The sequence below is a fragment of the Ipomoea triloba genome, chromosome 5 (assembly GCF_003576645.1).
Source record: "Ipomoea triloba cultivar NCNSP0323 chromosome 5, ASM357664v1".
NCBI classification, from domain to species: Eukaryota; Viridiplantae; Streptophyta; class Magnoliopsida; order Solanales; family Convolvulaceae; genus Ipomoea; species Ipomoea triloba.
This window is the reverse complement of record NC_044920.1, coordinates 25,642,093-25,656,019: the sequence shown is the minus strand read 5'-3', so window position 1 is coordinate 25,656,019 and position 13,927 is coordinate 25,642,093. Positions and strand designations below refer to the sequence as shown.

The 13,927-nt window shown below is 34.5% G+C and overlaps 2 protein-coding genes across 2 annotated transcripts; both read left to right on the top strand.

The window, feature by feature from the left end:
* Positions 1-3,010: 3,010 nt before the first annotated feature.
* LOC116019218 (chalcone synthase B) lies at positions 3,011-4,623 on the top strand. The gene is made up of 2 exons (XM_031259364.1): positions 3,011-3,407; positions 3,491-4,623. The coding sequence occupies exons 1-2, from the start codon at positions 3,206-3,208 to the stop codon at positions 4,483-4,485; spliced, it is 1,197 nt and encodes a 398-aa protein (XP_031115224.1). The 5' UTR covers positions 3,011-3,205; the 3' UTR covers positions 4,486-4,623.
* A 6,828-nt stretch (positions 4,624-11,451) lies between these two features.
* Positions 11,452-12,964, top strand: LOC116020611 (chalcone synthase A). The gene is made up of 2 exons (XM_031261080.1): positions 11,452-11,759; positions 11,877-12,964. Exons 1-2 carry the CDS (start codon positions 11,570-11,572, stop codon positions 12,869-12,871), a joined length of 1,185 nt encoding a protein of 394 aa, XP_031116940.1. The 5' UTR covers positions 11,452-11,569; the 3' UTR covers positions 12,872-12,964.
* The last annotated feature ends 963 nt before the right edge of the window (positions 12,965-13,927 follow it).

Here is a 13,927-nt window from a genome sequence, read left to right as displayed (position 1 = left end):
CGGCATTACACATAATGCGGCCATGAGTTATAAGCCACATAAAGAACTTGATTCTGTTGGGCAGTCTGGTCTTCCATATAAGATTCCAATTTATGTTATCCTGTTGAAACTTATTAATTCTTTGATTGCTTGATTTTTGGATGTAAGTAGACGGTACAACTATTCAGTTGCACGCTTTCTCAATTTTCAATGCCGTGACGAAATTACATTTTTCATACAAGCTAAGGGTCTACTTTGGCTTGTAAACTTTATTCTTTTTACACACAAATAATTCTTAATTTTTCTTTCATTTACGAAAAAATTCATATTTGCTACACTAATTAAAGTTCATTATAGGTAAAACTCACTTTGTACGTGATCATATTCAATATAAGGATCATAAATAGATAAATTAGCCTAAATTATTAATAACTAATCAGCTCAAGCTAAGGCATTAAATTAAACTTGAAGCCTTATTATGCATGGTTACTAAGTCTTTTTGACCAACTGGGATGGAGTTGCCCATAATTCTTACAGGGCGTTTGGTTGGAATGAACGAATTAGGGATAATTAAATTGTAATTCGGTGGAAAAGAATAAGGTATGAATAAAGTAGGAATTCAAATTACACTATTTGGTATGCAAGAATATGTTAACAGTGAATTGAAAGGGAATAAGTGATATAATGATTGAAATGCCGTTTGTGTAAAATTAAAAGTCGAGAATAAAAATTGGTAAAAATCAATAGTTGAAAGATCATCTCTGGAATTAACTTATTTAATTATTTAACGAGCTATGAGCAATCTATGATATTTTATTTTCTTGTGGTTTTGTATTGACTAAAATTACAACTTAAAATTTACCTACTGGACACTAGTGGATAGTATCTATGGATTATGGGTAACTAACTTTTCATTAAAATTCGCACTTAAAAATGTAATACCCTTTAAAGAGTATCTGAATAATGTAGATGGGCTAGTATATATGAGTTCTACTACCGTGGTTAACAACATATTTTCATGTAGGTTCATCTAATTAATCAACTTGCCAGAAGTGTACAAACAATTCAAACATATAATCTGACCAAATTAAGGTTTTTTTTTTTTGTTTTTTTTTTTTGTTTTTGTAAAGGTTTAGATATTTTCATTGATTGCTTCAGTACTTTTAAAAGGAACACGTTTTTTATGAAATCCTTGCAGGGTCCTGGCAAGTGGCACTCCTATACAGTGAGGATGGGGACCTCACTCTCCCTGTTATACACCTCTAAATTTCAGGTACTTCCAAATTACTGTACTGTTTTTTATGTTGAAAAGACATTAGAGAACTCTCTCTCTCTATATATATATATATATATATATATATTTTTTTTTTTTTTTTTGGTTCAGGTGCGGCCGTGCTCTCCCCTGCGGCCGTGCAGTCACACACCACTCAATGTTAAGAAACACACCACAGTGCACATTTGTGTGGTGTGTTTCTTAACATTGAGTGGTGTATTTCGTAACATTTAGTGGTGTGAACCGCACGGGAGAGCATGACCGCACCTGAACCTGACCCTATATATATATATATATATAATGGATAATGCCCCACTCGTCACCATTTCTCGTCCAATTTTCTTCTTTTTTTTTTCCTTTTATTTTATATAATTCATTTTTTTTTATTTCACACAACTATATTATAACCTTAAAATCTTAAATTGAGTCAATTTAGTTTGGAGATTTAAATTAAATTGTGCACTTAAGCACACATAAAGCTTATGTATGTAAAAAAAAAATTGGTATAAAATGACATTTTAAGTGACTATTTTGTAGCACATGTACATTAGTAGGGTCCACTTTTAATTTGGATCGAGTTAAAGTTAATTAGCGTTATTCAAAGTAAGACGAAAATAAGGCTGAAAACTTGTGTGCTATTGAACCCTCGAGATTTCTCACTGGCCTGGACACCAAATTTTCTTTATTGCATGACAAGAAAAATATAAATTATGCCTTCTATCAATAAAATTTGTGAAATGTGAGAAAGGAAATATTTTATTTTGATAAATGTTTAACTTTGGTATATTGAATGTTTATTTTTAATATATTGTAGGTTTATGTGTAGGTAGTATATTAAAAAAAATGTAATATACTAAAAATGAATATTAAAAAAAATGAACATGTAGTACAATAAAATAAATATTTAATTAGTTCACTAAAAATAAATTTGTATAACATCTATATACCATGTTGTGTGGACCCTAGTCCGTAGTATAATACTATAATTATTGTTGTGATAATTGACAAACTTTTTACGTCCTTAAAAGTAACACTCAAGAATTATTGCGCTATGATTTTTTAGCATGCCATATTATAGCTAAAAAAACAAGCATCTATCTCTTAATTGTGGATTTGTGCCAGGGGTGCGGTGGGATCTAGTGCATGTGAGCTAATATCTCCATTTATTCTTGGTGGATTCGAACCCCACCCCCAATTCAGTTGTACCAACGTATATCTAAAAACAAAATAAGTCTCAAACAGAGTTATATCCTTAATTTATGTTCACATTTTTAGTGCTAATCATTTTGTATATTGTGCTTTAGAGTTGTACTATACAGTTTTTTGGACAAAATACCCTTACTGTTATAACTTTCGTTATCTTTTCCATTACTGTTATAACACTTTGCCATACTATATTTGGCATATGTTTTTGCACATAAACGACTAGTATAGATAATATATAGTAGAAACCTAATTTAGGCACATTATTACACAACTTTGATCTGCCAGTGGGAAGGCAACTTCAACCAAGTTTGTCAGACTATTAAATTGATAATCATAAAGTTATAAGTATAACTCTCACGGGAAACAACATATTAGCCATTTTGACTTGATGAGGCAATTAGTTATGGATAATTTAAGTTGATTTACCTCCTTGTGGTCCTTTGTCAGCTAGGTCAAATGTGAAATTTTTCCCGTGAACACTTTTGGATAGTAAATGCTATTTTCCTCTTCACTTAAAAATACCATTGGGAGCAGTGCCCTGCCAGGCCCCAAACTATGCCACTGCGTCTGTGCTAGTGATGGGTTTTCATACATTTGACGCCCGCCCTTCCATGCCCAAATAATTAGTATGTATCTTCCACTATAAAATACCCCCAAAACGTTGGCAAATGGCAGGCAGCCATTACCATGCAGAGCACATTTCTCACTAAACATTGAAGCCTTAAATCATCACTCCGCAAAACACAAATGTCTACTACCGTCACTGTCCTCACTGATACCTGGAGCCGTAGGGCAAAGAGGTTTGAAATTGAAGGTTATGCCAAAATCTTGGCCATAGGAACCGCAACTCCGGCGAATTGGGTTGACCAAACCACCTATCCAGACTTTTATTTCCGCATCACAAATAGCCAACACTTGCTGGAACATAAAGAAAAGTTTAGACGCATCTGTATGTAATTAATTGCTAATTTCCATTTTTTTTTCTTTAATAGCATTATATTTTTGAATCATTCTTTATTATAATGTTTGCAGGCAACAAGAGCAAGATTAGGAAACGACACCTGGTTTTAACAGAAGAATTATTGCAGAAAAATCCCAGCTTGTGTACATACAACGAAACTTCCCTTAACACCAGGCAAGACATTTTGGTGTCAGAAGTTCCAAAGCTGGGCAAAGAAGCTGCCATGAAAGCTATAAAGGAATGGGGTCGCCCCATTTCTGAAATAACCCATTTAGTGTTCTGTACAACCAGCGGCGTTGACATGCCGGGTGCAGATTTCCGACTCACAAAGCTACTGGGCCTAAACTCATCCGTCAAACGCTTAATGATGTACCATCAAGGTTGTAACGCCGGCGCCGCCATGCTCCGGCTAGCCAAGGACCTCGCCGAGAGCAACAAAGGTGGTCGGATTCTGGTCGTGTGCTCAGAAATCACGATAAATATATTCCGGGGACCCAGTCTTGAACAAGACGATAATCTTTTAGCCCAGTGTTTGTTCGGCGATGGTTCCGCGGCGATGATAGTTGGGACAGATCCAAGACCTGATTTGGAAACTCCATTGTTTGAGTTAGTCTCGAGTGCACAAACAATCGTCCCCAACACTGATTCTCACCTTAAACTGCACTTACGTGAGATGGGGCTTACTTTCCATTGTAGCAGGGCTGTCCCTTCTGTCCTTGCCGAAAACGTAGAGGATTGTTTGGTGAAGGCGTTCGAGCCGTATGGAATCTCGGATTGGAATTCAATTTTCTGGGTTTTCCACCCAGGCGGCAATGCAATTGTGGATCGTGTGGAGGAGAGATTAGGGCTTGGACCCGAAAGGTTTCGAGCGTCAAGGGATGTTCTTTCGGAGTATGGGAATTTAACAAGCGCATGTGTGTTGTTCATATTAGATGAGGTGAGAAACAAATCCAAGAAAAATGAACAGATGACTACTGGGGAGGGCTTGGAATGGGGCGTGGTTTTTGGATTTGGACCAGGGCTTACCATCGATACTATTATCATTCGTAGTGTGCCCATAAATTAGTACGGATCCGAGTAATTATTTAAACAATTAATAGATGCATACAATTAAACATTAAAAGTGTTGTTTAAATGTAATTATATTAGAGGATGGAAATCCTACTCGTTACCATGTTTTATTGTTGCTATCTAGTGTTCCTTCGACTCCGAACTGCTATGTTCTTGATAAGGGGTTGTAGAGCAATCAAGGGTGCTTGTGATCTTGGACATTTCATAAATCTCCATATATACTAGTCAACAACTATATATTTGAAAAGAGGTTTTTTTTTTTGGTTTTTGTTTTCGGTCATAGAGATATGATCGATGAAAACTCCTTGAAAGTACCACTTCTCAGTTTGATCGAGAAGTGGTCCTTATGTCAAGAATGACCAAGATGTGTTACTTTCGGTGAATTTTGATATATAACTTGAGAAGCATATAATACGATACACTGTTTAAAAAATACCTTTGAATTAAGATGACCGGCTTGTTTGTAATAATGATTGAATTGAAGTGCATGAGTGCTGAAACTTAAGTAGTGTTTGGTTTAGGATTTTTGCACCTTATTATAGGTTTTGATAAGCATTACCGTGTTTGTTTGCCTACTTTTGTTATCCTATTATTGGATTCAAATCGTTTAGTAATTACAAAACTTTATATATATACACACATGTATGTGTGTATATATGTATTCGTTAGTCAAACTGATTCTTTTTTCTTTGCTTAGTTTCTTTTGTAGTTTATATTTATTTTTAAATTTAATTTTTTGTATTTAATAGTATTTTTAATATAGTTTTTAAATATATAAATTTTGTATACTAGTACTAAACGTAACATTATGAAAAATTAAAGAAAAAATAACTTTAGTCAAGTCTCGTTAATTGAATTGAATCAGACACATAAAATGGGACGGAGGGAATATATATGTTTATATATTTATTTATTTTTAATTTAATTAATTAACTAATTATTTATTTTAATTCAAATTCGTATTTAGTATTTACCACTAAACATTGTAACTTGTACTTATTTTCAAAAAAAAAAAAGTAACTCTTACTTAAATTCATTATTATTATCTTAAAGACTTTGTGGTCAAATGTCATAATTCTGACCCTTCTAAGTGAGAGGTCATAAGTTGAATCCCCAATGTTGATTTGTTGTGCTTTAACCAAATCAATCCTGTTTTTAAGAAATCTTTTTGTTTTTTAAATTAAATATCTTTTGAATTACTAGACATGTTTTTAAAATGTCTTTTGATATGATGGTGTTTGTCTTGCACGTTTTTCTTGAGATCCTCGACTAGACTCTTCTATGTCCCACCCATATAATGTGAGGATGTGGAGCCAAATTCTTGGTTGTTGTTTGTTGAAGCTAGTCGGAAAGATATTGGGGAACTTAGCTCCACCTTTGGACATTATATTGTAGATAAATAAGATAGATACTATACATAAGGTTGTCATCTTGCCGACACACAGTGGAAGAGTCAAAGCTATATATTTACATGTATTAAGGGAGGTTAATTGAGCCAGGCCATTAGGTTTTGGACTAGTTCTGCAGGATTATTGAGCTTATTTCTTTGGGTTAAATAGTTTTGTTTTATTCTTTTGTTTCTTTTTTGTTTTTGTTTTTGATTAGGTTAGCCCTAACCATAAACTACAAGCTATTGGGCTTATCTAGCGTACTAAATCAATGAACTATAATTGAAAAATAATTAGAGTGTGTATCCACATTTAAGGGAGCGGGATAAATTTTGATGAAATTATTTATTTAATTCTGATATGGAACATTCTTCGAGGATCGGGACCAGTACGAGCGGTCGAACAAATCGAGTGTCACAACCGCAATTCGGGCCAACCTTGTCGGACCGGAAAAGGCACACTTCCCGATCGTCTATGATGGGGTGAGTTTTCCTCTCGAGCAACCCGCACTAAGGTCTCATCACCGACGACCTCTTCAGCTCGATCTGATCGCATTGCCTTTGCCTAAGAGGTGTGGAGGACATCTCGCCTCACATGTACGGTCCCAACTCTGCTCGACCAGGGACCGGTGCATGCGCTCCACATGCCCGCCATGCCGAAGGCTTGGAACTTGTCTCTTACCCATGTTATAAATACCACATTAAATGCATTAGAGGGGGACTTTTGGTTGTTTCTTATAACAATAATAGAGCTCGGGAACCTCTGACTCACTGTCACGTCATGCGAGTCTAATATCACTTTCCACAAGTTTTAGTCCAAGTACCCTAGCACAAACCAACTTGACCGTAGCTTGCATTGTGTACTGTCGGTATTTACCGTATGACATCCAAAACAAGTTAAATTTAATAATTAATTGCATTTCAAATCATTATTTTAAAATTTCAATTCAAAAAAACATAATCAAGCATTAACAATTAACTGCCATGAAGGCTATAAAGTAATGGGGTCGCCGAGTTCTATTACATGTACTCTATATTTCTACTCCCTCACTTGTATTCCCTTATGTTGTGGCAAATTTATGATTAATTATTTTATCCTGTGGGTCTCAATGAAAATGTCACCATCAAAATTTTGTGAGAAGGAGTAGAATTTTAGATCAGAGTATGATTAGTATTTTCTAGTAAATATAACTAGCTTTTCATTAAGATCCGCTATTAAGAATGTAATACACTGTTGAAAGAGTATCGTGAATAATATTGGTGGGCTAGTATAGATGAGTTCTACTATAGTGGTTAATTAACAAGATAATTTCATGTAGGCTCATCTAATTAATCAACGTGTCACCAGAAGTGTACAAACGTACAATTCAAGATAGAAAAGTACTATGTACCCCATTTTTACTCTTACACACAAAATCTTAATGTAGACACTTACATTGAGATCCACATGAAAAATGTAGCTTATTAGTGTCCGCCACATCAGAGCCTAAAAATTTAAGGAGTAAGATTTTAAAGTTTAGGTAGTAGAACTCTTGAAGTTATAATCTGACTGATGGAACTAGTTGGCCCGAGGTGTGCACAAATCAATCAATTTCGTATAAAATAGTACAAAAATACTAGAAAAATAGAGAGAATACAAAATATATGAGATTGTGAGATTATGATCTTCAATGATATTGAATGAATAATGCTTTAGAATAGAGAGTATATGTTGTAGAGAAGAGAATTGGATGAGAGCATGAGTCATCCTTAGATCTCCTCCTTTAAGCTAGAATGAGTAGCGTATTTATACAAGTTAATTATATACTAACCTCATCATTAATATATACTAAAGGTGGCCAAAGACCTTATGGTCAAGTGGCACCCGGTGTACACTCTCATGTGGAAGGGAGTGGGTTCGAGCATCAGTGGAGGCATCTGTCAGTAGGTAGCTATACACTACATTGATGACTCGTATTCAAAAAATGTTTTCTGTTTATTTTTTGACAAATGAGTAGAACTGTATAATTAAATATTTTAATTGTTTTATTTAAAATATAAAAATATTTATAATAAGATTAAAAATAATATTATTTATTACAATTTTAAAAAAAACACCCTCATTAATATCTCATGGTCATACTAACTACGTGGTCAATACATACTAACTAGCCTCATCATCATACTAACTCAATAATTATTAACAATTCCATCAATATCTCATCATATTCCATCATCGTACGCCTATTCTATAATATTTCATCACTGACCAAATTAAGACTTTTTTTTTTTGAAAGATGAAGATATTTTAATTGATTGCTTCAGTATTTTACGGATCAGAACACGTTTTTATGAAATCATTGCAGGGTCCTGGCACTCCGTATCAGGTGCTTCCATTTTCACAAAAAAAAAAAAAAAAAAAAAAAAGAGTTCAGGTGCTTCCAAATTACTGTATTGTTATTTTTTTGATGTTGCAAAGATATTGGTCTGTTTGTAAATGGCTGTTAGCTGAGTGGGTTAACTGATCGAATGTATAATTAGTTGATAACATTAGCTGATTGTAGAAAGTTGTTTGATAGATTAGCTGTTAGCTGATAGCTGTTTGGTATAATTTCTTTTCTCAAAAAACTAATTAAAAAGGCTGTTTGAATAACCTTTTGAATTTTAGCATTTTAGAGTTACAAAAAGCTTATTAACCAAAGAACTAATAGTGGTCAAATAAGTCAAAATTAGCTGATAGGCTGACTATTTACCAAACAAGGCCATTAGATAACTTTATAAAAAAAAAAAAAATGGTGCCCCCCGTCACCATTTCTGGTCCAATTTTCTTTAGTTTTGTATTGTATCTTCTTTTCTTTTTTTCTTTTTTTTTGATAATTCATATTTTCTTATTTCACACAACTATATTACAACTTTAAAATCTTAAATCAAGTCAATCTAGTTTAGAAATTCAAATCAAAGTGTGCATTTCAGCGCACAAGAAGCTCATGTATGTAGAAAAAAAATGATATAAAATGACATTTTGAATGAGTATTTTGTAGTACATATTTCAGTAGACATCAAATTTTCTTTATTGCATGAATAGAATATATAAATTATGTTTTCTATCAATAAAAATTGTGAAATGTGAGAAAACAAATATTTTATTTTGATAAATGTTTATTTTTAGTATGTTGAATATTTATTTTTAATATATTATAGATTTATTTTTTGATAGTATATTAAAAATGAACATTCAAAAAATAACATGTAGTGCAATAAAAGTAAACATTTAATTAGTTCACTAAAAATAAATGTGTATGAGTGTATAACAGTGATAGTTGTGATAATTAAGGGGTATTCAAACTTTTTACGTCCTAAAATCCCCAAATAGTTGTGAAAAATATACGAAAAAAGATATAATAATCCTACGAAAAAGGTTTATTAATTCTGGAAATTTTTGGGAGTGACAAGCACAGGAACAAAAAAAGGATTTTTGGCTAAGTTATAAGTACGAGTCGAGTTACACTCTCTTTAAAAACTTATTTGCTATCTCCCAAAAGGCGCTAAGAACTTTACAGCCTAGGTTTAATTTCCATGATAAAACGTACTACGATTCTAAGTTTTGAGTACTCAAACTTAGAACCCGACAAACTAGAGCGTGGATGAACACAGAAGATTGAGAAGAATGAATAACAGAATTTCGAGAGAGAAAACTAAAGATTTTAGTGGGTAAAATGTTTTGCTTAATCACAACTTATGTAGGAGTTGAAGGATTAATAGCAATTAATTATGACATTAAACTGATAATAATTCAGTCATTGTAATGTTCAAAACTAACAACCATTAACCTAAAGAATAATTCTGAAATTTAAAATTGAAATTAATTCCATAACATAAGAATTAATTCTTCAAAACAGTCACTCCAGAGAGTGGTCGATATGTGAGTAGTTCGAGAGGTACCCAAAAAGTTACGAGAAGATCAGAGGAAATTAACAACGACAACCATTTGGTCAAATCCCTTTGATCGAATGGTAACTATAGCCACCCGGTCAAACCCATTTGACCAAATGGTAAGTCCTCTAACCGAGTGGTAGTTCGAGACGTTACTACTCGGACAATTCCGAAAAGTTGGCATAACTTAGCCCGCAAGACCAACTACTTTTCCAGAGACATTCGTGTGTGCAGGTGCCCAATGTGGAGTGAAAACTACTTTAAAGTCTTTTCACCTTCATTTTCCAACTCAAATAAGTCTATTTTGAGAATCAATTTTTCATTCACCCATTATCTATTTTAAGCGTATAATATATCAATCTCTTCGTCTAACTACAAAAAACTCGAATTCACTTTGACCATACTCAAATCAAAAATGAACCCCACATATATTTATACTACAAGACCGTCACTTTTATGCTAATTTTTCCAACAATAGTTTGCATCAACACTCAAGGATTATCGAACTAGCTATTATTTTTTAGGAGTCATTCATTTCCATTTTTGGTACGTCCTATTGTTACTGGGGTATTGCCAATTTTAGTTAACTTCATTATTTTTTGCCACATTGTGACCAATCTTATTTAATCCTTGCTACTTTTAGTCCACCGTTAAAATTTTCGTCAAATTGCCGTCCAAAATAAGGGTATTTTTGGTCTTTTTATGCTTTGGTCATCTCCTTGACCCTTTGTAGTAGTTTTCCTTACAGATTTTCATCCAATGAAGGGATCCGGCGAAAGTCATGGCTTTGTAATGTGACTCACACGGCTTTCGCCAAATCTCTTCAATGGATGAAAATGTGTAAGGAAAACCACTGCAAAGGGTCAAGGAGATGACAAAAGTATGAAAAGACAAAAAATACCCGTATTTTGGACGGCAATTTGACAAAAATTTTTACGGTGAACTAAAAGTGGCAAGGACTAAATAAAAGTGGTCACAGTATGTCAAAAATTAATAAAATTGACTAAACTTGACAATTCTAAAATAACAATAGGACAAAAATGAAAATGACTATTTTTTAGAATGTCACATTATTGCTCAAAAAAGCATATATATCTTAATTGTGGTGAGTGGTGAGGTGGCATCTGATCTAGTGCATGTGAGCTGATATGTCCATTTAATTTATTCTTGGTCGATTCCAACCCCCCACGTATTCAGCTGTACCAATACAGATAATAATATAGTATAGTGGAAACCTCATATTCCCACATTGATTAATAGACAACTTTGATCTGCCAGTACTAAAATAATATTGAGATGGCAACTTCGACCTTCTTTCTTTTTCTTTTCTTTTTTTTTTTTTTAATACAATGACAATTCAACTAAAGATGTTGATACTATTAACTTGATAATCATAAGACTGTAAGTTTGATTTCTAATATATATAACTGAAGTGGTCTATTTACCCTTCTTAGCTTAGTTTGAGTTAAGAAGTTATGAATAACATAGACTGAATTATCTCCCTGTGATTCTTTATCGACTAGAATCATAAGATGGAATTTAATCAGCACACACTTTTGGATAGTGAATGTGGTTCACTCCTCATTTAAAAAATATATTTTGGGACCCCAAACTCTGCCACGTGCTAGTGATGGGTTTTCATACATTTGACGCCCGCCCTTCCATGCCCAAATAATTAGTATGTATCTTCCACTATAAAATACCCCCAAAACGTTGGCAAATTTCTCACTAAACAGTGAAGCCTTAAATTAAATCATCACTACTACTCCGCAAAACAAAAATGTCTCCAACCGTCACTGTCCAGCTCACTGATGATACTGCAAAGAGGTTTGAAGGTCATGCCAAACTCCTGGCCATAGGAACCGCAACACCCACGAATTGGGTTGATCAAGCCACGTATCCAGACTTTTATTTCCGCATCACAAACAGCGAACACTTGCTGGAACATAAAGAAAAGTTTAGGCGCATCTGTAAGAACAACATCTTTAATTTGCACATGAGATTTTTCCTCTAAAACTTGCATCGTCACTTTTTCTTTATGAAGATCAATGAATCGTTTGTTGTTTTGTTTTGTTTTTTTTTTCCAGGCAACAAGAGCAAGATTAGGAAGCGTCACCTGGTTTTAACAGAAGAATTATTGAAGAAAAATCCCAACTTGTGCACATACAATGACGCTTCCCTTAACACCAGGCAAGATATTTTGGTGTCGGAAGTTCCTAAGCTGGGCAAAGAAGCTGCCATGAAGGCTATAAAGGAATGGGGTCGCCCCATTTCTGAAATAACCCATTTAGTGTTCTGTACAACCAGCGGCGTTGACATGCCCGGTGCGGATTTCCAACTCACAAAGCTCCTGGGCCTAAACTCATCCGTCAAACGCTTAATGATGTACCAGCAAGGTTGTAACGCCGGCGCCGCCATGCTCCGGCTGGTCAAAGATCTCGCCGAGAATAATAAAGGTGCCCGTGTTCTAGTGGTGTGCTCAGAAATCACGATAAATATATTCCGGGGACCCAGTCTTGAACAAGACGATAATCTTTTAGCGCAGTGTTTATTCGGCGACGGTTCCGCCGCGATGATAGTCGGGAAAGACCCAAGACCGGGTTTGGAAACTCCATTGTTTGAGTTGGTCTCGAGTGCACAAACAATCGTCCCCAACACTGATTCTCACCTTAAACTGCACTTACGTGAGATGGGGCTCACTTTCCATTGTAGCAGGGCTGTCCCTTCTGTCCTTGCCGAAAACGTAGAGGATTGTTTGGTGAAGGCGTTCGAGCCGTATGGAATCTCGGATTGGAATTCAATCTTTTGGGTTTTCCACCCAGGCGGCAATGCGATTGTGGATCGTGTGGAGGAGAGATTAGGGCTTGGACCAGAGAGGTTAAGAGCTTCAAGGGATGTTCTTTCGGAGTATGGGAATTTAACAAGCGCATGTGTGTTGTTCATATTAGATGAGATGAGAAAGAAATCCAAGAAAGATGAACAGATAACTACTGGGGAGGGCTTGGAATGGGGAGTGGTTTTTGGGTTTGGACCAGGGCTTACCATCGATACTATTATCATTCGTAGTGTGCCCATAAATTAATACGGATTGTTATAAATATATCAGTATGTGGGCTTTATTATGTAACGATAGTATTTATGTTTGAGGAGTCGCATATTGTGTTGGGTAGATTAGTTGATGTTGTGTACTTCTGGTTTAAGTGTGTTTTCACCCATTTCTTAATTCTTATAGCTGGATTAACATTTTGTGGTAACCTGCTGTACTTTTTTCTCAATTGTATGTAAGCTCTTTCAACCTCAGTACTATCTCTCAAGTAGGGGTATAACATACTTACAAGTACGACACGTTTTATTTTTCATTTTACTTGTGGTAACATACAAAATACAATACTGAATATAGAATTTTCTGTCAAAGCATACAATACAATACTGATTAAATTTCTGTCAAATCATAAGTGGTAACATACACTTAAGCATATGTGGAACTATCCAACCTATAATCTAATGTCCATTGTACACATAATATGAAAGCTCATGCATCCAGCTCTTTTCTGAAATCTATTCAGGAAATCAAATAAAGTATAATTACTGTTATTCTGTCAATACAGAATTTTCATCAGGAACGTAACTCAAGTGTACATGCATGATTGATTTATGTTGTATGTGGAATGGTGGACTGACATGATTCAAATGGAAGTTCGGTGTATATAAGAGTTAGACTTCGGTTCAAATCCCACCTCCCACATCCCCTATCATATGTTCTCAAAGCCCATGAATTTTTTTATTTTTTATTTTGAAAAAGTACGAACATATGATTATGCATTATGTATCATAAATGAAGCTAAGGTTTGATTGTATGTAATAAGTTCTGCTTTTGACTCCTAATGAAGGAAGAATCTTTTTGACTTCAATAAGTTTGTTTTCTGAATCTGCTACAGAGTGATACTCGCTTGTTTTGATCAAGATCCACAATGCGCATAGTGAACCCTAATTCACGATATAAACTTTGAGAAATTAAGGATTGGGCTAGAAAGCTTTTGAGCTAATAGTTATGTCAGGGACCAAGGTTCACCATTATGGATGCTGATACAGATAATGTTGGTTGTTATGTCATATGGATCCGGGCCATGTTCACAAT